At 37.3% G+C, this 23,802-nt stretch overlaps 1 protein-coding gene across 2 annotated transcripts in view; it reads left to right on the top strand.

Annotated features, from left to right (window-relative positions):
- ELF1 (E74 like ETS transcription factor 1) overlaps positions 1–23,802 on the top strand; it is an 85,043-nt gene that overhangs the window by 31,305 nt on the left and 29,936 nt on the right. The window contains exon 2 of one of the 2 annotated variants that reach the window (XM_008060072.2): positions 2,813–3,111. In XM_008060072.2, the coding sequence (XP_008058263.1) occupies positions 3,040–3,111 (72 nt within the window). In that variant the 5' untranslated portion in view covers positions 2,813–3,039. Of the gene's footprint in view, positions 1–2,791; positions 3,112–23,802 lie in introns of those variants that run through there. The other variant, XM_021713368.1, reaches the window with a different exon arrangement.

The raw sequence follows: 23,802 nt of genomic DNA, 5'->3' as shown, positions 1-23,802 counted from the left end.
GGAGCGGCCACTGCACTCCAGTCTAGGTGAGAGTGAGACTCCAACTCAAAAAAAAAGCATGTTTTTCTTTACTTATACATTTTCAGACTATGAACTTCTGTATAGAAATGTACAGAACAAAGATATCTTTTTCTGCCCCAGCAAATGGCTTAATGGTTGTGGGAGCCATTTCAGTTTTCAGTTATTACTTTTGGTTATTAGTGTGTACTGTAAGGTATGTATGATGATTACTTATCCTTAGTTTTGAGCTTTCTGATAGGTATTAAAGCACAATAGCAGTGTGGAAGTGCTGGTAAGAAAAAGTACATGATGACAATGGAAAAGAAAGTGAAACTTAAATTTACATAAATGTATTCGCATTGGTCATTGGTGTACATTGTCACTTTGCCCTTGTGAATAAATAGGTTTTGGAGTAGACTTTTGGAACTAACCTTTTACAGAGAAACTTCTGTATCAGGAAACATTCCTTGATTCTGGTTATATCCTCTTACAGTGGTTTTCAAATGTAAGGTGATACTTTCCTCTTTATGAGAGGTACTTCAGTCATTCTTTTTAAATAAAAAATATATGTAGAAATAGCTTAAATATCTAATGATAAGATATTTAGTACAATTTCTGTCATTCATATGATCCTTTTTTATCATCACTGTAGGTTCACAGGTTTAGAAGGTATAGAATAAATTTTAGACAATGGTTACTTCCCCAGAAGAGGTTTTCCTCTCATTGTCTTGGTGCCTAACACATTGTCTTGCAAATAATAGGCACTCAGACATTTACTCAATTGAAGTAGGAGAATCCAGTTTTCAAATGTGAGACAGTGACAATGTATAGTTAGTGCTGAATTGGCGCTACATTCAGTATTGCCATAATTTTTTCAGGACGCCATCCTTATGGTCTGAGGCATAGAGGTTGGGAAGCTTTGTGAAATAAATGGGACTTGAGCACTGAAGAATGGAAAAGATGCGATTGGGTGCTGACAAGTGGGGGTGTTCCAGGCATGGAGAATAATAGAAGTTGACAAAGGAGGAAAGAGCTGATAATAGGGGTGGAGGAACATAAGAGAGCAGGACTACTGTAGAAGAGTTGGATTGGCTAATTATTTAAGGGAAATGATGTTATAAGTAACATTGGTTCAAGACCAAATGTATATCTCTTGTTTATATATCTGTCTGATGGATTTAGATCAACCCCCCCCCCCCACCCCCCCGCCTGCCTGAATGTGCTAAATATACTTTCCCAATGTTGGAGTTGAAATCTTTTATGCTTTTTGTTTGTTTGTTTTTTGAGTTAGAGTCTCACTCTGTCGCCTAGGCTAGAGTATAGGCATGATCACAGCTCACCACAGCCTAGACCCCCTGGGCTCAAGCTATCCTTCTGAAACTTCAGCCTCTCTTGAATAGCTGAAAGTACAGGCACGTGCCACCACACCCAACTAATTAGAACTCATTATTAAAAGGTGTAGGTGACAATGGGAAACTGCTGGGTTAGAATTTAGTGAGTAGAAATATCATGTGAATTGGATTCTTAATTTTTTTAAATTTGACTTCCAGTTAGGGAAATCATAGTCATCCATGATGACCCCTAGAGCCCAAAATATATCGGGAACTGTCTTTAGTGAATTTATGGAATTGAGTTTTGAGTATGTGAGTTGGCTAGCACATACACTAGCTGTATTTAAGTTTTCAGGAAAACTAACTCACAATGTCAGCTTCATCCCCAAACTTGTCTCTTTAAAAGTATTAGGAAATTAATGGACATCCTTTCTTTGGCGTCAACTTCTTTTTTGAAGTATCTGTATTAAAATTGTAAATACCACTTCAGAGAACTGTATGTTATTAAATGTGATTATCTTTATATCTTTGTCTTTTTATGTCACATTTATGGCCATAACCATTTGATGCAGTATTTAAAATTGCGATAAACATCTAAGTTAAATTTTTATTTTTTACTTTTGTTAGTAGTGGTAGCTTTTATTTTCTTTTTTTAAAAAAAATAGGTATATATCTTTGGCAGACTTTTTAAAGCATTTCTCTCTTCACTCTGAAATTGTTTTCACTTCTGAGTTGCGTTTCTGTTTTTCTACTATTGTAAAGTGCAGTTCTTTGCATGTTCTAATTTGCCATGACGTGGTCAAGTGCTGTTTCCTTCCTGTTGCTTGCAAGCCTATGCTAGAGATAAGGATACATTTTAGTGCATTAAAAAAGAAGCCACTGAAGACAAGCTTAAGCATGGTAATTTTTAAAGCATTCTATAGAAACCTTTTTAAAGAACAGAAAGAGGGAACTTATTTTAAAACGCTTGTAAAGTAGTTCTTACTAAATATTAAATGTATTAGATTTTAAATCCTTATATATATTAGACCTATTAGGGATTGTTTGAATGTTTCTATTTGAAGTGAAAATATACATTATGAAATTACTCATGGAGTATCAATTCCTTCGTATGTGGTTTGCTGGGTTAGAGGAAAGAAATTGTTTATATGTTCTTTAGTGCGATTACTAACCTCAGTATTATTGCTGAGTGGTTTTTTTTGACTTTTTGTTTTTTAAATATCAAGTACTTTAACTGTAGTTTAACAGGGGGAAGGGAGACAAAGGCATCATTTTCAGTAATGAGAGGTAATCTTAGCAGGAATGAAGTCTTCAGAGACAATATATAACTTTTTAAAAAGCCTATATTCATTAGTCATGTTGATTTTTTAAAAACATTAACAAAAAATACATACAGTTTGGAAATACTACCCTCTGTATTAATTGTTATATTCTACCTGGGTGATTGTTTTTCATAACTAACTTAAGCTCTTGATTTTCAGGCCAAGAAACTTGAGAGAAGAAAATTTTCAGAAAAATTGCTGCAATTTGAGTAGAACATCAATGAACTCAGAAAATTGGAAGCACCTTCCCTAAAGAAAACCTGAGATATAATAATTTCACATATTCAGCTGAGGGTTTTTACCCAAATTGAGCACTGAACTCCACTGCCTGATATTTGCACCTGTTTGGAATTTTTCTAATGTGGATCTAAGGGGAATGCTTTATTATGGCTGCTGTTGTCCAACAGAACGACCTAGTGTTTGAATTTGCTAGTAACGTCATGGAGGATGAACAACAGGTATGTGATCCAGAGAAAATTGAATTTTAATAAATTTATTATGATTTTTCTATTTGCATCAGAAAATTATTTACTTTAAAACATAAAAACTTTATTAAAGTAAAAATTTAGAATTTAAATATTTGGAGGAAATATGTTTAAGTACCAGCTAATTCATTAAGTATAAATCTTATCCGGGCTTTGATGTGGTAAAAAGGAAGTGATATTTTGGGCATTCAGCTGCTTTTTTTGTAAAATGCCTTAAGTAATTGTTTAAAAGTACTTTGAAAAGTTTTAGAGAACATACTAACTTTGAATGTATGAGGTTAATTAGTACTCATCATGCTATTTTTTCTAACAGATGAAGCAATGTTAGCAGCCTCATAATTATACATCATTTCAGTCCAAAGCATATGACTCTGAGGACGTCACCAGCCTTCCCTAGATCTTTATCTTTCATTATCTTAGAATGAAAGGATTGAACTGAAGAATTTAGATATTGAGTAAAGGATCTAAAATTAATTCTAGTTTCTCTTTCACCTCCAAGAAAAAAAAGACTGGAGGGAGGGTAGGGTTTTTGGGACTTTACAGTTTACTTCATTTTAAACAGGTTATATAGGAAATATAAGACATGAGTTAAGAGAAGTAGCGTAAATGTTGGAGAGACTCAGTGTACTAGGAAAACTATTTTGAGAGCCAGTGGGTATTTAAAATATGCCTAATAAAGTTGATTTATTATTGAAATAAGCCTATTCCTAAGTAGCTTTTTTTTTTTTTTTTTCTTTAAGAAAGCAGGATTTATTAAGAGGACAGAAAAGCTCCCACAGTGGGAGGGAATCCAAGGGGGTTGCCCAGTAGCTAATTTTAATAGGTCAACTCTAATGTGGCATGGTTTTAGTCTAGAAACATAGTTACTACAAATAACAAAATTGATTCTTACTTTTAGCAGAACATTATAATTTTTAGCTGTTTGTATTGTCCATTACAGCGACAGAATAATAAGTTTATAAACAGGCTGGGTGCAGTGGCTCATGCCTGTAATCCCGGTACTTTGGGAGGCAGAGGCAAGAAGAGTACCTGAGCCCACAGGTTCGAGACCACCTGGGCAACTTGGTGAAAGATTTATTGTCTCTTCGAAAAATTAGCTAGGTGTGGTGGTGCATGCCTGTAGTTTCAGCTACTTGGAAGGATGAGGCAGAAGGACTGCCATAAAAGGAAAAATTTGATATTGATTAAGTTGTCTTAATATCAAGATGAGCTTTGACTAGAGAAGAAAAAATTTTCAGGGACAGGATTGTGTGGTCCCAATTAAAAATAAATTAATTGTGATATGTTTTTAACCTAGAGGCAATAGAAAAAATATTTTAGTACGAGAAAGTGTTTTGAATTTAAGTCAGGATGTTTATGTATATATTAAGGTTTGAAACAGTATGTTCACTCTGTAGCTGTCTCAGATGAAAGATACTGTAATAGATCCTAAACTTGATGTGGTAAGGTTTGATCTCAGGAAGTGACAACAGAGGACAGAGCTCTAAGCAACTCATTGGTATACTAGTACAGTGGCTTTGGCATGCTTTTGACCATTAGAAATACATTTTTTCCAAATGTAATGAATATGGAAATGAATTTGTTTACTATATTCATTCATGCATATACCTGACCTTAAAAGGGGTTTATAAAACAATACTTACACACTTCTGTATATGGTGCACTTAGTTTATGTTGGAGAGGATATTTTTATTTTTATTTTTGAGTTGGAGTCTTACTGTCGCCCAGGCTGGAGTGCAGGGCACGCTCATAGCCACCGCAACCTCGACCTGCTGGACTCAGATGATCCTTGTACTTCAGCCTTCCAAGTAGTGGGAACCACAGATGCACACCACCATGCCTGGCTAATATTTTTAAAAATTTATTGTAGGCTGGGTGTGGTGGCTCAAGCCTGTAATCCCAGCACTTTGGGAGTCTGAGGTCAGAGGATTACCTGAGTTTAGGGGTTTGAGCCCTGCCTGGGCAACTTGGTGAGACCTCGTCTCTACAATAAGAAAAAAAAAAGTTTATTGTAGAAACGCAGTCTCACCAAGTTACCCAGGCTGATCTCAAACTCCTGGACTCAGGCAATCTCCACCTCCCAAAGTGTGGGATTACAAGTGTTAGCCACCACACCTGGCCAATAAGTGCAAACTTAACTGCTTTACATAAGGGTAAATACAGTGGTATGGGTCTTATTAGCAGCTTATCTAACCTAAGATGTGACTCTGCCTCCTTGTTTGTTTGCTAATTTGTTTTTAATGTAAAAGTAATAACTTGTCATTTAGGGAAAGAAGTCACTTAATACAAAGATATATAAAATGGTGAACATCTGACTTCACCCTTACTTCCTAATCCTGTTTTCCTCAGAAGAAACTAGTATTCACTATTTGGTGTGTAATTTTTTAGGTAAAGGTCTAAAGAAATGAACAATATACATACATACAAAACTACGTAAGAAGTTTTTATTTTTAAAGATACAAATGAAATTATGCTAAATCTTTTTTGTGACTTATTTTCACTTAATGTACCATAAGTATTTGTGTGTTTGTATATTGGTTTTTCATCATTTACTTTTTTACATGATAAATGGCCCATTATTTATTTTCCCAATCCATAATCATGGCTAATACCAGTGTTTTGCTATTGTATACAATATTGCAGTGAACTTCCTTGTTTGGGGAGGCAGTAGATCTATCTAGTGGCAGTAATGGTTAAGAACTCAAGTACACCAGCCTGGGCAACTTGACAAGACCTCGTCTCTACAGCAAATCAAAATGTTAACGCATGCCTGCGGTTCCAGTTACTTGGAAGGCTGAGGCGGAAGGATCACCTGAGCCCAGCAGGTTGAGGTTGCAGTGTCTGTGAGTGTACCACTGCACCCCAGCCTGGGCGACACAGTAAGATTCCTACTAAAAAAAAGCAAACAAAAAAAAACTCAGGTGCTGAAGTCAGAACACCTAGATTGAATCCTGACTCCACTGCTTACTACTTCTGTGACCTTGGGCGATTTACTTAACCTCCCTGTGCCTTAGTTTCCTCATCTGCCAAATGGGAGTTAAAATGACAGGACCTAAATTTTAGGGTTGCTATGAGAATTAAATGAGTCGATGTCTTAAAGCTCTTAGAATCATGCTTGGCACATAGCAAGTATTTACTGAGCACTATCATATAGTCATGGCATTTATTTGCGTGTGTGTATAGTATGTCTTTGTACATTTCTGTAATTGCATCTGTGGAGTTATTAAAAGTAGAATTACTGAGTTCATTAAAAACATAAATATAAATCATTTTTCCAAAAGTATTTGTGTTAGTTTCTACTATCACAGTGCGTTTTTCAAACTATTGCTAACACAAATCCTTTTTTGTTTTTTGTCCAGTCTTTTTGTGGAAATGACATTTAACTATTTTAATTTTCACTTTATTGGCTACTAGTAGTGAGGTAGTTTACTGTTTGTAAATTTTGTTTATTGTAAATTTGAATTTTCTTTGAATTACTTGTTGTTTTTTGTTGTTTTTTTTTGAGTTGGAGTCTCACTCTGTCACCCAGACTGGAGTGCAGTGGCTGCTCCCAGCCACCGCAGCCTTGACCCACTGGGCTCCGGTGATCCTTCCGCCTCAGCCTTCCACGTAGCTGGAACTCAGGCGCTCACTAACACGCCCGGCTAATTTTTGATTAACTGTAGAGATGAGGTCTCGCCAAGTTGCCCAGGTGGGTCTCGAACCCGTGGGCTCAGGCAATTCACTCACCTCGGCCTCCCAAGGCACCGGGATTACAGATTGAGCCACCATGTCTGACTGAATTACTTGTTAATATATCCTTTTTTCCAGTGGGAAGTCCTTATATTTTAGACCTTTATCTGTTTAGAATCATTGTTTTCTAACTGATCCATTCCACAGTTAGTTCTCTTCTTTTGACACATGATACAGATATTTTCTTACAGTCTGGTAGTCTTTTAACAAAATGATATCTTGTGCTCTATAGAACTTTCAAATATTTCTTATAAAATTTGCCAATCTTATAAATTGATAATATTATCAATTTTGTGTCTTTCTTTGACTTCTGCTTAGGAAAGCTTTCCTTATCCCTAGAATTACTAAATATTCTCTTTACATTTTCTAGTATGTTTCATAGGATTAGTTCCTCAGTGCATCTTAAGTTTATTTTTGTGTATTTTGGAAGTATTCATGATCTGATGGCTTCTACCCCCACTTCCCACAAATAGCCTTTCACCATTTATTGAATGTTTTATGTTTTTCATGCTAAAACTGTCCCCCCTTGTTACACACACTAAATTACCATGTATACAGGCTTCAGTTTTGAACTTGTTCATGTATTCTCTTTCGTCGCACTGTTTTTATATTGTGCCAATATCACATTGTTTGCATTAGTCTCACTTTATAGATTTGATATCTGATAGAGTATTCCCCCCCCCTTTTTTTTTTGATTGGAGTCTCACTCTGTTGCCCAGACTGGAGTGCAGTGGCACGCTCACAGCCACTGCAGCCTTGACCTCAGGCAATCCTTCTGCCTCAGCCTTCCAAATAACTGGAACTACAGGCACACGCTACCACACCCCGCTAATTTTTTGATTTATTGTAGAGATGAGGTTTTGCCAAGTTGCCCAGGCTGGTCTCGAACCCCTGGGCTTACGCAATCCTCTTAACTCAGCTTCCCAAAGTGCTGGGATTACAGGCTTGAGCCACTGTGCGCAGCTAATATCTGATAGGGTATTCCTCTCTTCCCAAATTGAGGTGAGTGTTGAATTAATTATGTATTTATTTTACTTTATGAAACAGAGATGGGGTCATGCTATGTTGCCCAGGCTGGTCTTGAACTCCTGGCCTCAAGCAGTTCTCCCACCTCAGCCTTGTTGTCCAAGCTGGGGTATGTTGGCACACTCATGACTCACCACAGCATCAACCTCCTGGGCTCAGGTAATCCTTCTGTCTCTGCCACCTGAGAAGCTGGGACTACAAGCAAGTGCCACCAAACCTGACTAATTTAAAATTTTTTTTATAGCGACAAGTTCTCACTATGTTGCCCAGGTTGGTCTCAAACTTCTGGCTTCAAGCCGTCCTCCCACCTCAACCTCCCAAAGTGCTGTTAAATACAGGTGTGAGCCACCACATCCACTATCTTTTAAAATAGTATTTGTTTTATGATTCTATGTTGGTTGGTTCTTTATAAAATCCCTGCTTGAGACTCTATTTTTAGTTATAGTTTGTTGTTATACATGTAGTAGTCTAAAAAAGCCAACATTGTTAATGTCTGGTTGCCAGCATCTTTATCATTTTTTTCTTATTTAATTCATACTTTTTAAAAAATTGCTTGGAACTCTTCGATGAAGATGGCGGGGATGAGGGAGTGTTGGAAAGAAAATGTTAATATTGTTCATGCTGACATTTAAAACTCTTCTTGCTGTCTGTTTTAAGCTGGGAATATCTGTGACTGAGAATGAAGCACTTATGTGGGAGAACACCACCTTTGGTATTGAAATACATTATCTTTTCAGGCAAAGGTGCTTTGGTTTGACCTTGTTAAAAGGTGTGTTTGCCTAGTGAATGTATGATAAAAAGAAGAAGACTGAAGTCTGTGGATACAAGTTTCTAAAGAGAAGGAAACTTGACTTTTTATTTAAATGTTCCAGAATCCAGTTTAATGAAAACCAGCTGGTAGTTTAATGGCTTTTTATAATTTTGATATACTATTATACTTAATGTGTTTCGTTTGTTAGTTTTAAGGAGAAGCTAGGTACTTGCTTGGAAACAGTGAATAAGTGGAACAAATATTTTTCTAGAATCTCATCACAATATAAGAAGGTGGTTTTTTTAGTAAGTTCTTTTTTAGGGTGTGAATTGGTCTGCTCTGACTGCTAATTCCTGGAGGTTTAGGTACCTTGCTGTCTTTTAAACAAGCTGCGCAGTGATTTTTCATGCTGTGTAACAGATAAACTCAGTGCTGTGGATATTGAAAATGGAGTCATTGATTGCATTGCAGCTTTGGGAAAGCTTCAGCATGGAAATTACAGTTGAACTGGATCTTACAGGAGGGTCTACTTTATCTGACAGATGAAAAAGAGGTATTCCAAGCAGTAGAATGTACCAAAACTTTTTATGGATTTCTTGACTTCATATTCAATCCGGGCATTTTAACTTATGATTGGAAGCTTTTCACAGAATGCCTGACTGTATCGTGCTCTTTTATGTCTTGTACTATGTAGTTTTGCCAGCCTACCTTATAGTTTTCCCAAATACTTTCCTGCTTCCCACTGTTTGCTCAGGAATGATCTTCCATGTTCATACATGTTACATGCTTAAGTCTAATCATTTGTTGATATCTTAGAACAAAACCTACTTATTTCAGGAATTCATTCTAGTCATTCCTTTAGGGGATAATAACTTCTGTTATATTCCTATATCACTTATTGTCAGTATTACATATTTGCCTTGTTAAATTTTAACGTTAATATACATATTAGTAATTTCCGTAAATAAGTGCTAAATTACTTGAAGAGATTTTTTTCTTCTTAATATCTCCAAAGCATTTAATATCATTTAGTCCTCTTAGAAGATTTTTCTTCCTCTTAATCTGTTAATTAAGTGATTTGTTTTATAAAATAGATAAAATTTGCCAGTTGGTAAAGTGATCCAGGATATACTCATATGTATTCAGTTATGGTCCTTGTCACATCAGAAGATCTTTGAGATACCTTGCCCACAACTCTATGTACTACATTATACGTTTTCCTGGGATCTATTGTTCTTATTTTCATTTGGTACATGGACAGTATGGCCATGACATTATAGTTGCAAGACTAGAAGTAGATATTCATGGAGTCTTTTTTCCTGATAGTATCTAGAACTGTTTTGTTGGGCTTGTTTAGTGAAACCACCTCAAATAACTTTAAAGATTGTCACTAAAATTGTAAATATAGCCAGACGTGGTGGCACTTGCCTATAGTTCCAGCTACTTGGAAGGCTGAGGCAGAAGGATTGCCTGCATCCAGCAGATGGAGGTGTGGTGGCTGTGAGTGTGCCACTGCACTCCAGCCTGGGCGACAGAGTGAAATTCTAACTCAAAAAAAAAAAAAGAAATTATAAATAAATAAAATCTATTAAATGACAGTGTTTACATGTATTAAATCTGGTTGGTGGACATGTAGATGCTTTTATTTTTCTCTCTACCCTGTTGTATATTAAAATTGTTTTTCTGGCTGGGCACGGTGGCTCAAGCCTGTAATTCCAGAACTTAGGGAGACCGGGGCGAGAGGATTGCCAGAGTTCAGGGGTTTGAGTCCAGCCTGGGCAACTTAGTGAGCCCTCACCTCTACAATAAATTTTAAAACTAGCTGGGCATGGTGGTGCGTGCCTGTAGTTTCGGCTACTTGGAAGGCTGAGACGGAAGGATCATCTGAGCCCAACAGGTTTAGGCTGCAGTGGCTGTGAGTGTGCCACTGCAGGTACTCCAGGCTAAGTGACAGAGTGAGACTCCAACTAAAAAAAAAATTTTTTTAAAGAAAAAAATCAGAGAAACTAACTTTCATATAGAGCTGTTCTGTTTCTTGGAAAAATCCTTCAAGTTGCAGAGGGAGTTTTGACATGGTTGCATTTGAGAATGAGACTGTATGTTGTAGAATGAAAAAATGTGCATAAACCGGGCACAGTAGTTCATGCCTATAATCCCAGCACTTTGGGAGGCTGAGGTGAGAGGATTGCCTGAGTTCTCGGGTTCGAGACCAGATTGGGCAACTTGGCGAGACCTCATCTCTACAATAAATCAAAAAATTAGCCAGGCGTGTAGATCCAGCTACTTGGAAAGCTGAGGTGGAAGGATCACCTGAGCCCAGCAAGTCGAGGCTGTGGTGGCCATGAGCATGCCACTGCCCTCCAGCCTGGGCGACAGAGTAAGACTCCAACTCAAAAAAAAAATGTGTGTAATAGTATAAGTTACACAAACCTGTCCCTTTTCAACTAGAATGGTCAGATTCTATTAGGCCGGAGATTAGTTATACCTCATAAGATACTGTAGAAAGAATGAGTTAATAGTGTTAAATAGTTAATAACTTACTCAGCACTGGCAATGTGGAGGGCAGGAAACTGGAATGATGCTCCTACCTGTACAGGGACTCCGTGGCTCCTCTGTTATTTACAGAAAATTCCAGGTTCTACCTGCTTTGGTGGACTTCTTTTCTAATCTTGGCAGATCAGACTTAACAAATTTATTAAAAACTCGGCCATTTGTACAACTGACATATAGAGGTTGCTCATTTCTTTCTCTGTAGACTTGGAACGTCTTCATCAAAAGAGTTATATACTAGAGCCCCCAAATACAAGCCTGACTGCCCTCTTGGGAAGTCAGACTTTGCATAGGACTGAGGTCCCCTTCACATTAAAGGGACAGACCCTGCCTGTGGTTTAGCATTTCGCCTGCTTACCTCCCTTCCAGCTCTAGGTAACAAGGAAGCTGATGGTTACTATGAGAGGGGAGTTTGTGCAGGGAATGCTCATGACTTCCTTTTGCAAAATCTTCCATTAACTGCCCCCAGCCATCATGCAGAGGCCTAGTGGTAATGTCCAAAGGTGAATATAGATGAGATCATTGCATGGGGTAGGACAGGGACTAGATGGGCTCCAGCATTCAGTGATGGGTTTTAGTAGCTGGTATTTACTGAACACTTTGCCATGCGCACTATGCTTACAGGGATTATCCTATTTAATTCTTACAACAGCTTAAGAAGAAGTAGGTACTCTGATTCTCATTTCACAGAAGAGTCAAGTGAGACTCAGAAAAGGGAAGTAACTTGCCTGTAATTACATAGCAAAGTGATAAGGCTAGGAATTACAACCCAGCCTATACTTTCAATCCTTGTGAATAATACTAGCCGCTGCTAGGACATAAGTGGTGAAAAAGTAGTTTTTAATGTGGAAGAATTATTATACTTTGCATTTATGATTTTATCAAAAAGTTTTGTTCTAGTTTATTTTTTAGTATAATTGCAAATAGACTATGTTTTCATACCTGACATAAGAACTGTACATATACTGAAAAAAACAAAACAGCTTTATTGCAATATAATTCACATACCATATAACTCACTTATTTAAAATATACAATTCGACCTGGCACAGTGACTCACACCTGTAATCCCAGCACTTTGGGAGGCCAAGAAAGGAGGATTGTTTGAGGATAGGAGTTTGAGACCAGCCTGGGTAGCAGCAAGACTTCGTCTCTACAAAAACAAAATTAAAAATTAGCCGTGCATGGTGGCATGATCCTATAGTCCTTTGGGAGCCTGCGGCAGAGGGATCGCTTGAGCCCAGGAGGTCAAGGCTCCAGTGAGCTATGATAGCATCACTGGGTGACAGAGCAAGACCTTGTCTCAAAATAAAAATTAAAAAGTGTATAATTCAGTTGTTTTTAGTCAATACACAGAGTTGCATATCTGTCACCATAATCAATTTTAGGACATTTTTGTCACCCACAAAAGAAATCTGTACCTGTTAGCAGTCATGTCCTGTATTCTTCCTCACCTCTTCCTAACCCCTGGAAACCTAATCTCCTTTTTATTTTTATTTTTTGAGTTGGAGTCTTACTCTGTCCCCTAGGCTGGAGTGCAGGGGCACACTCACAGCCACCCCAGCGTCGACCTGCTGGGTTATGGCAAGTCTTCCACTTTAGGCTTCCAAGTAGCCGTAACTTCAGGTGTGCACTACCACACTCAGCTAATTTTTTTAATTTAACGAGGTCTCTCCAAGTTGTCTCTCCAAGGCTGATCTCGAACCCGTGGGCTTAGGCAATCCACTCACCTTGGCCCCCCGAAGTACTGGGATTGCAGGCTGAGCCTCCAAACCCGGCCCATTAATCTTATTTACTCACATAGAGTAAATAGAATCCTATAATATACAGTCTCTTGTTACTGGCTTCTTTCAGTTAAGCATAATGTTTTCAAGCTTTATCCAGTGTTGTGCCATGTATCATTTATCCATTCTTTTTATTGCTGAATAATATTCCATCATGTCGACATACCACATTTTATGTATCCATTCTGTACACTTTTTAAACGAGCACTATTTTTTTTTTAAATGAGGGTTTTGTTGTCAATTTTTTGCTGGAAATAGAATTGGCAACCTCTGTTTTCCCAGAAATTACTCCGTCACCTAGAACAGCCTTGCTGGGTGAAAAAAAGAAATTAGTACCTCTATTGTTGTACCTGTTAGCAGTCATGTCCTATTCCTCCTCACCTCTTTCTAACCCCTAGGAACCAGTAATCTCCTTTCTATGTATGTTTGCGTATTCTGGACATTTCATATGGAGTTGTTTCTAAATACATTGTTTCATTTTTTAAAAAACATGTAACCCTGAACATTTGGTACCTTTGATGTGTCTTAGTTTTGCTATGTGAACTTAAAAATTTTTGTCTTCTTTCCATTTCGGTTAACATATAGCACAAAAGGGTAAGCAGTTATATAAACAGACAGTGTACTGGCCTTTAAGAAAAGGACCATCTTCACTATTTAGAGAGTATCAATAATAATCAAAGAAAATGTTCTTTGATTTAATGAAGTAAAAAGAAAACTGATTGTTAATAAATGATATCCTCATAGCAGTTTTAATAAATATAATTGCCACTTCTATTATGATTTTATTTAAATTTTTCGAGTTATGGAATCTACATATTTAAAATATCAGTTTGGTAGTGCCTACTATATTATTTATTATCTACTTAGTTTATAAGTAAACATTTAAACCTGGTTAAAATTTGCTATACCTCCCCAAATCTTCCTGTTTCTTTTTTTTTTTTTTTAAGTTGGAGTCTCACCCTGTTGCCCAGACTGGAGTGCAGTGGCTGCTCCCAGCCACCGCAGCCTCGACCTGCTGGGCTCCGGCGATCCTTCCGCCTCAGCCTTCCCAGTAACTGGAACTACAGGCACGCACTACCACGCCCAGCTGATTTATTTATTGTAGAGATGGGGGTCTCACCAAGTTACCCAGGCGGGTCTCGAACCTGCGGGCTCAGGCAGTCCACTCACCTCAGCCTCCCAAACCGCGTGATTACAGGCTGAGCCACCAAGCCCGGCTTTCTTCCTGTTTCTTTACATCATAACTAACTCTGTTCACATATAGCCACAAACACACAACCCACCAATTAATATATTAAGCTTCTAATGTGAACACTCCAAAAAGAAAACAGATTATTTTCATTGACTCTTTTACTTTTTGAAATGCATGGCCACATTATCATTTATCTTGGCCAAAAAAAGAAAGATCTAGACAAAGACTAAAGAAGTCCAATTGTCATGAGTTATACAAGGATTAGACTTTGTTAAAACAACTTCATAGGAATTTACAGTGGAATTTCAAACATTATCTTGGGGAAATCTGGAGAAAATACCATTTTACTCAGACCTTTGTAGTTTTGATGGTGCTGTACAAGAGAGAAGTCAGGCTGAAACCAATAGAAGTGGAACAAACTTGTTTCAGCTGTAGGTCTAATACAGTGTTCATTAAGAAGAAAACTATATAATTGTTTCTGACCCAAGCTTTAACTGAGATGAAACTTTAATTATGACTGTAGTTTACCTGTGGGATCTTGAACTTGCAGTCTATGGTCGTGGTTGAGTTGGTGGATTCTGTAGTCAGATTGCTAAGGTTTAGATTTCAGCTCTGCCTCTTCCTGACTGGTTGACTAGTGTCAATAATAGCATAGTGTTGTTGTGAGGATTAAATGGGATAAGTCATCATTGCTAACACATTAGAGTACTATTTTATTCTGTCTTATAGTTGATTATATTGAAGAACTCTCAAAGATAGAGACCAGAGAACACTTTTTATACTGCACCGTAGTAAGTTTGTTTTCAGTTGGAAATACTTTGACTATATTAATTGCCAGAGATTTTAATCATTTTTCCCCTATATTAGGCCACATAATATACTTATCTGTGCCTTATAGCAGGCACATAATCCATAAAAATGAGGATATTGAAGAAAGCCATTGGGAAGTGACGAGGCTATAGAGACATGTATTTACATTTTGTACCCTAATGCTGCTTTGGATGGGAACCTCTGTGCCAAGAAAACTTTACTTGCCTTAGTCTTGAGTACATTGCAAAGGTAACGCTGTCTAACATTTGAAATTACAGCCCTCTAGTTGCAGAGTCTTCTTTGCATACACTTTCATTCTTACAGATCACCCTGTATTCTTCCTATTTTCTGTAATAAAAAGTTATCTTGGATGTATTACTCAATAGCTAGAAGACCTATATTAGAATCTTTCATCTATAATAGATTTGTAAAATAACCTAGCTTATATACTTAATATGCCTGGATTCCAATTCTGATTTGCTAACACTCTTTTAGAGTATCTGCTAGTGGATAGTTTGTCTTATTAGCTGTTCGTTTATTTCCTCATTAATTTTCTTGACAATTGTTGACTTGTTTGCTTATATTTTTATTAAGAGTTGATGGGATAATGCAGAACTGTGTGGGGGTTTGTTATATCATTTGAGCTAGTGTATTGAAGGATTTTTAGGTTTTTAGAGTTGTAGTAATCTAGATTTGGTATTTTGTTTGAAGTAAAAATGCACTAGTAACAACAAAAGAAAGTGAGGGAATTGCCAGAGAACAATCCTCACATGCATAAGACTGGTAGACCCAAACAGTTTAAAGGGGGAGTTTTTTTTTTTTTTAACTCAAATGAACTATTTAAACAGTTTCCATTCAGAGAGTTTTCTAATTTTACAAAGCCAACACAACACTGATACCAAAACCTGGCAAAATGTGCATGCACACATATAAACACTAGGCTGATCTAAAGGTGGATATTTTGTTTAAATATGATGAACGAATATTTATTGTCTCTTATCTTTGCCAGACCCTGTATTTGATATGCATTTTCCCTTTTGATCTTTATAATAAAGCCTGTGAAGTATGACAACACCTGTAATTTCCATCTTGCAAATAAGGAAAACCTTTATATTGAGGAATCTCAGAGAGGTTGCATGCAGGAATGGATGTTGCCCAGAAACACACAACTGTAAAATGACCACCTTTCCTGAAACTGAGTCTCTGACTTGAGAGAGCCCATCAAGTATGCATTTACGTTTTTTTAAAAACTAGATTTATGTACTATACTTGGTAGTTAGAAAAAAATATGGTGCTTTGATAATTTAGACCAATGTGTCGGGCAGTGGGTACTACAACTACATAAACTTTTCTGCCTGATTGCTAAAACTGGTTTTTATATTATTTTAAAATAAAGAAAGAAGCTGTTTATAGGGAGCTTGAGTTAATCAACAGAAATATTTTCATTTGCAGATAATGAGGCTGTTTTAGTGGCAGATTTTTTTTTTTGAGTTGGAGTCTCACTCTGTCGCCCAGACTGGAGTGCCTTGGCCACTCCCAGCCACCGCAGCCTCTACCCGCCAGCCTCCGGCGATCCTTCCGCCTCAGCCTTCCAAGTAGCTGGAACTACAGGCGCACGCTACCACGTCCGGCTAATTTTTTTATTTATTGTAGAGATGAGGTCTCACCAAGTTGCCCAGACAGGTCTCGAACCCGCGGGTTCAGGCAGTCCACTCTCTTCAGCCTCCCAAAGGCGCAGGATTACAGGCTGAGCCACGGAGCCTGGCTTAGTGGCAGATTTTTTTTTTAAGTATGCAGAGAATTCGGCTGTGAAGATTTTTCACAGAAAACTTTGTAATGGGTCTTGGAGCTCTTTCGCACAGTCCTAATTTGTTTTATGCAATACATTGATTCCTGAGGTCATTTAAAATACACTTTGGAAATTGGTAATAGTGGTAGGTAGCCATTAGGGAGGAGCACTGTATGGAAAGGGAACAATGATGTTTATACTCTTGGAATATAAATATGTGCATATATTATTCTCAAAAAATAATTTCAGAAAATGTACTGTGAAGACTTGTTTTAAAGATTTCAAAATTTTCATTTTGTAAACCACTTTAACTTTTTGTGTGATTATCCACCCAGATGCACTGTCTAGAGATTTCCTTTAATTTTATTATGGATTATATAAGGTAGTGAAAGAATACCATTATAGTACTTGATGTAGTCCCAACTCCCTCCCCAGCTGCCTAGTTCTGTTTATATCCCATCTGATGGACCTCAAGTTTTCGCTGTTTTGTCTAGGCTGGTCTTTAACTCCTGGGTTCAAGTGATCCTCCCACCTTAGCTTCCCAGAGTGTTGGGATTACAAGCATAAGCCACTGTGCCCAGCAGAACCTCTGCTTTTTAAACTTCTTGCTTAAATATAACACAAACATAAAAATATGCACAGGTCATAGTATGCAGTTTGATCGGTTTTCACAAACTGAACACACTTTGTATATCAACTTTTGATTTTAATTGAAGCTAAATGATTATTTTGTTCACCAATTTTCTGAAAAGAATATTCTCACTAAAAATGAAACAAAAACAAAAGCGCTGCCTGTCAGCATCAGATTGTAGTAAACCATTCTATGATTTTTGTTTGAATGTTTATTTCTATCTAAATAAAATATTGAAGGACTTTCATCATCAAAATATTTTATTGATTGTTTACTATATGCCATGCATTATATCAAGTGCTTTATTTACATGTTATTTCTTACAACTCTAGAAGATATTATTATTTTTATTTTAGATACACACAAAAACTAAAGCTTAGAGAGTCTGAATAATTTGCTTAAATTCAATATGCAGGCCTTAAGTAAGCACTTATTATTAAACCTTACTTATGCCATGTGTATATGTAGTGTGTTTGCTGCATGATAAAATATTGTCAGATTATGTTGTGATAGAGTGAGATTTCAGGTTTTTGGGGTTTTTTTTTCTTTTTTTTTAATTAAAGACGAAGTCATTCCAAGAATAAGTCAGAGTCCTCAAAGCAGTATCTTCATAGGATAAGGCATTGAGGCCTCAGTCTAATTGGAAGAGAGAGCACAGGAATTTGTCTCAAAGGCGTGTTATCATAGCAAGTGCAGTGTTTACTTTGTATGTTTATTAGAGAGGCTTTGGAATCAGGGAACTATTGAAGACTTTGGGAGGAGTAAGGCCCCAGAACACTCTTTTGGTGTTTTCTTTTCTTGATGCAAATACGGTATGAACTATTTGCTGTGCTCATTTTGTACCTTTCTTTAAAAAAGGAATGTCTGCTTTGGGGAGATTTAAAGACTTTTTAAACTTTCTTTTTGTTTCAGGAAAACATTTGAAAGGTATTTCACTCTAAACTATTTCATAGAAGATCTTGGTAGGATGTTTCGTAATCACTGTGTACCAGATTGAGCTCTGTTGTTAAAGAAGCTTGACAAACAAGTTATGTGAAAGCGCTTGTGCTTTTTTAATATACAAAAACCCGTTGAACAAATTTATTAATAGAGTTGGAATAATGATTCATAGTTTCTGAAATATCCACCTGGGACCTTAGATTATGGTATACTGAGAAAAACAAGCAAGCCTTGTTAGGGGAGTAGCATGTTGTACTGTTTGCATTGGTCACTTTCCTTCTCTTTTTAACTTGATGGTATTGCCACATTTGTGACCAACCACAAGTGGAAACTATACAGTGGACTATGTTAAAATGTGGGGAACTGTGTCTCTCTCCTACTAAAACTTGGTTTGATTTTTATTATTGCTGATTTAAAAAGTTGGCTAAATTTTTGCTTTCAGCACATCCTAAATATAACTGTAAATAATAGAACAGGGAAATTGGTGTATGCATTTCTCTCTGGAGCTGTTAAGACATTCAAGAAAGTTATGAAATAGTTAAAGTCAGTTTATCACTACAACTTAATTTGTTTCAGGATACTGAAGCTTTGAAAACTGATCTTTGACAGTTTTAATTCCAGAAGATCTTACCTCTCTCGTTTTTGTGGTTTGAGATTTATTTTAGTTTTATTCAAAAGACAAAGGGAAAAATAATCTGCAAGTGACAAAAAGCCAAAGATCTGATCATATTAAAATATAATTGTTTGAGCCGGGCTCGGTGGCTCAGCCTATAATCCCGCGCCTTTGGGAGGCTGAGGTGAGTGGATTGCCTGAGCCCGTGGGTTCGAGACCCCCCTGGGCAGCGAGACCTCATCTCTACAAAAAATCAGCCGGGCGTGGTAGCGCATACCTGTAATTCCGGCTACTTGGAAGGCTGAGGGGGAAGGATCCCCGGAGCCCAGCGGGTGGAGGCTGTGGTAGCTGGGAGCGGCCACTGTACTCCAGTCTGGGCAACAGAGTGAGACTCCAACTCAAAAAAAAAAAAATATATATATATATATATATATAATTGTTTGTATTACTGGTATCCCAGATATTGGCATGAATTATTATGCCGTCTTGAATGTTGTAATTCTTTAGAGCAGTGGTTCTGATGCTTGAATGCAATTGGGAACCACTTAATATCAGGCCCTGATCATACCCCCAGATAAACAGATTGATTTGATCACATTCAGGGTCAAATATTGATGTTATTAAATGTTTCCTAGTGTACAGCCAAAGTTGATAGGCACTGGTAGAGTTTAATGAGGTTTTCTGACTCAAAGAAAATGTAAAAAAGATGTGTAATCTATTTAAATCATTTAAAATATAAAAATTTTAAATGATTTAAGTGCTTTTAGAATTGTTTAGAAAGTCATTTTTTAAACAAGTAGCTAGCCAAAGGGAATGTAATGTTTTTGATAGGGCATCAAAGAAGTGTTGACACCTTTGTTTCATAAAGTAGGTAACAGATCGTATTGCTAACTATTAAGAGTGTGACTATTTTATGAATACCTCTGACCTTCTGAAACTCCTCTTTTCAATTATTAAATTAAGGTCTGGTTAAAATGGTGTAGACAGATCTGTGGTGGATAAGATTTGATATTGTATTCAGTAAAGAAACCTAAAAAAAAATGTTTAATCCCAGTTTAGAAACAGTAACAAGCTGGGTTCGGTGGCTCAGCCTGTAATCCCAGCATTTAGGGAGGCTCAGGTGAGAGGATTGCCTGAGCCCGTGGGTTCGAGACCCACCTGGGCAACTTGACGAGACCTCATCTCTACAATAAATCAAAAAATTAGCTGGGCATGGCAGCACGCGTCTGTAATTCCAGCTACTTGGAAGGCTGAAGTGGATGGATGACCTGAGCCCATCAGATTGAGGCTGCAGTGGCTGTGAGCGTGCCACTGCACTCCAGGTTGGGCAACAGGTGAGATCCCAACTCTGAAAAAAAGGAAGAAAAAAAAAGAAACAGTAACAAGATTATGTATCTTTATTGCTGTAAACCTTAGAAGTTGTTTAGGGTAGAGAGAACCAACTGTCAAATGATAGGCTTAAAGCTAAATTAAATTGAATCCTGTTATTGATTGAATTATGTATACACACACCCCAATTAATGTCTCAGAATTCTAACCTCGAGTACCTCAGAATGTGACCTTATTTGGAAATAGGGTGGTTGCAAATATAATTAGTTAAGATGAAGTCATACTGAAGTAGGGTGAGTAGGTAAAAAACAAACAAACAAACAAACAAAACACCCTATTCCAGCATGACTGGTGTCCTTATAAAAAGGGGAAATATTAATATACACAGGGATAACCCTTGTGAACATGAAGACCAGCCTTCTGTAAGCCTAGGAAAAATGAACTGGAATAGGTTCTTTGCCCCTTGGTCCGCCAAAGGAGCCAACTCTACCAACACCTTGATTTCAGGCTTCTAACCTCCAGAACTATTAAGACAACAAATTTCTTTTATGGGACCCAGTTTGAGGTACTTTGTTGCCGTAGCCATAGCAAACAAATACAAGTCTTAATATTTTCTTTATTTTTAAAATCTAAATCTAGGAAAATTCGGCATTTGAAATTTTACTATTTCTGTAAGAGGTAGGGAACCAGGAGCTGGCCATGGTGGCTAATGCCTGAAATCCCAACTATTCAGGAGTTTGAGACACAAGAATCACTTGAGCCCATGAGTTCGAGGCTGCAGTGAGCTATGATCCCACCTCTGCACTTCAGGCTGGGGACAAAGTGAGACCTCCATCTCTTAAAAAGGAAAAAAAGAGGTAGGGAACCAGTTCTCTGTAAGGAATTTTAAATGTGTGGTTATGGAGTTCTTAGGTTCCTGATGACTCATACTTTGGCCAGTTGCTAGACAATCCAGTTTAAATGGCAGTTTATCATGATCCCAGATCAGCAGCTGGAGTTTCTGGAGTGTACATTTTCCTTCCATTTATGGTAATAAAGGGAGAGACTTTCCAATCACCTGAGAGGTGTTTCCTTGAATGTATTTTGTATGTACAGATTTGGGCCTCTTATCTATTCATATTCTTAAGACTATTCAAAGTTGGCCTGTTTCTTATTAGCACCCTGGAGAGGTGAACAACTTTGAATGCACATCTGCATTTCAGTGGCCTAGAAAAGAATGGGCCATGCTTTTCATGATAAGAGCAAGTACATCTCAGAAGAAGAAGTCTGTAGGAATAAGTTATGAGAAATCCTGGGAAGTACCCTGCCAACTAAGAGGAACTGGCTATGCCCATGAGAAAGTCTACCATAGACTCAGATTGGTGACACCCTGGAAAAGAACATATTAAAAGTTATACTTTCACCCTCAAACACAGCTCATAACCTATTCTAGTTTTCTAACCAGATCCTTAATATTTAAAACAAGCAAATATGTAAAAATAAGTAGAAACAAAACTGTACCGTGTTCAAGACTGACATAATAGTATACAGGTAAGGGATATGGGCCCTGGAGTCAGTTCAGGTTAGGATGTTACCACTTGCTAGCTGTATGGCTTAACAGCAGATTATTTCCCTTCCCTTTGCTTCTGTTTCCCGTGTGTAAAAGAGATAGTCCAGTGTGTCTTCATCATAGGATTTTGTGATGATTAAATAGAGCGGTAATTCACATAAAGCAGTGAGCAAAATGCCTCGTGTATATTAAGTGCTAATAAATGTTACCTAACAGTAGTAGCAAAGGCAGCAGCTACATGGCCACTCTGCATGCTGTTCCCTCCCCACATTTAGTGCATAAGAAGGAATAATCTCTTCTCTTGAAGTTACACACTGAGACAGTTTTAGAATCCCTGATTTTAAAATATGTCTTAACAAAACAAAGCCTGGAAGAGCCCTTAGGATCAGCTGGTACTCTTCCTTCATTTAAAGGTGAGAAAAATAAGGTCATAACATCAAGGTTAGAGAAGACTCTAGGTCTGCTGGTTTACATTTTTTTCTTTTTTGCTACATGTTGCTGCCATCTAAATCACAGAATCATGTGTCCCTTTTCATTCTTAATTAAACTTTTACTTCAGAGAAAACACTTTTTTCTTTCTACTTCTGTTTGAAAATTTTCTTAAATAGTTTTCCAATTATTTCTGCTGAAATTAAAATGATTTAAAGCAAATTGAAATATGCTTGATTATACAAGGTCCAGCAATTAGGTTCACAAACCATCCTAGAAAAAGTGCTACATTCCTCAATGCTGAATATCACTATGGTCACCTTTGAGACTTGGGAAGCTATGTACAGTCAGCAGCGTCTAGTCCACCCATCAAAGCAATTTTGGAACTCTTTTATCTGGAATATAAAGGTCATTGTATTACCCTTGATGTCCTGAATGTCATCAGAATGTCTTCCTTCCTGCATTTCCTTTATCTTCAGGTAAAGAAAAAAGTCACTGGGGGCCAGATCAGGTGAGTAGGGAGGGTGTTCCAATACAATTATTTGTACAGTGCTGCCAACATAAGTGCATAGTGGAAGTTCGTGAACTCAATTGTCAGACCTCAACAAATAGCTACAACAGCTCTAATGGCCATTCCAGAAAAAGAGTTCCAAAATTGCTTTGACAGGTAGACTAGGCACTGGTGTCAATGCATAGCTTCCCAAAGGAGGTGCTTTGAGGGTGACTGTGCTGATATTCAGCAGTGAGGTATGTAGAACTTTTTAGGATAAGTTCACGAACTTAATTGTTGGACCTCATACACTGTTATGAAACAAGGAAACTGGTAATAGTGGTTGCCTTTGGGAAGAGTACTGGAGTAGAAGATATTAGTTTATAGTGGTATCTGACAAGATATTCCTGAGACCTATAAATTATGGAGAACAGAGTAATCACAGGTTAGTAGAATAGAGCAAGGAAGAAAGTGGTAACAAGTATTTGTAGTTTATTGAAACTCAGGAACTATATAGATTCAAAATTTTGAAAGTATCCCTTATAATGTCCACACTCTTACTACACTCTGTCCACATTGCTGGAACCAAATAGACTTGAATAGAGAGGAATACTTTGGTTTCATTAGGGTGAAGATTGCTCCTATAATTTCCATTTTACACACTGCTGTGTCTGACTTAGTGGATGACCCTGGATAAATTTCTTGACCTGATTCCTCATTTGTCAGTGGATGGAGTGAGCTCTGTTCTTACTTTGTACATAGGTTTATTGCAGCATAAAATGAAATGATGTAAAAATTTACTCATCTCTGGGCCAGACCTTATTAAAAGACCAGGAGTTTAACTTGAGCTCTTAGGAGAGAAGAGAAGAAGTATTTTTAACAAGTGTGTGTTCATGCTAGGCTAGATTGCATGTGTACTATTCACCTCTCAGAAAAGGTAGGCCAAATGACTACACTTTGCTTTGGACATTTATACATTTTCTCTATTGCTTGTGTGTGTGTGTGTGTGTGTGTGTGTGTGTGTGTGTGTGTGTGTTTGTGTGTTTTGGA

This window comes from Carlito syrichta, unplaced genomic scaffold (assembly GCF_000164805.1).
Source record: "Carlito syrichta isolate Samal-C Ts95f unplaced genomic scaffold, Tarsius_syrichta-2.0.1 Scaffold304508, whole genome shotgun sequence".
NCBI lineage: Eukaryota > Metazoa > Chordata > Mammalia > Primates > Tarsiidae > Carlito > Carlito syrichta.
Note: the sequence above shows the minus strand (reverse complement) of the source record. Positions and strands in the feature narration are given on the sequence as shown.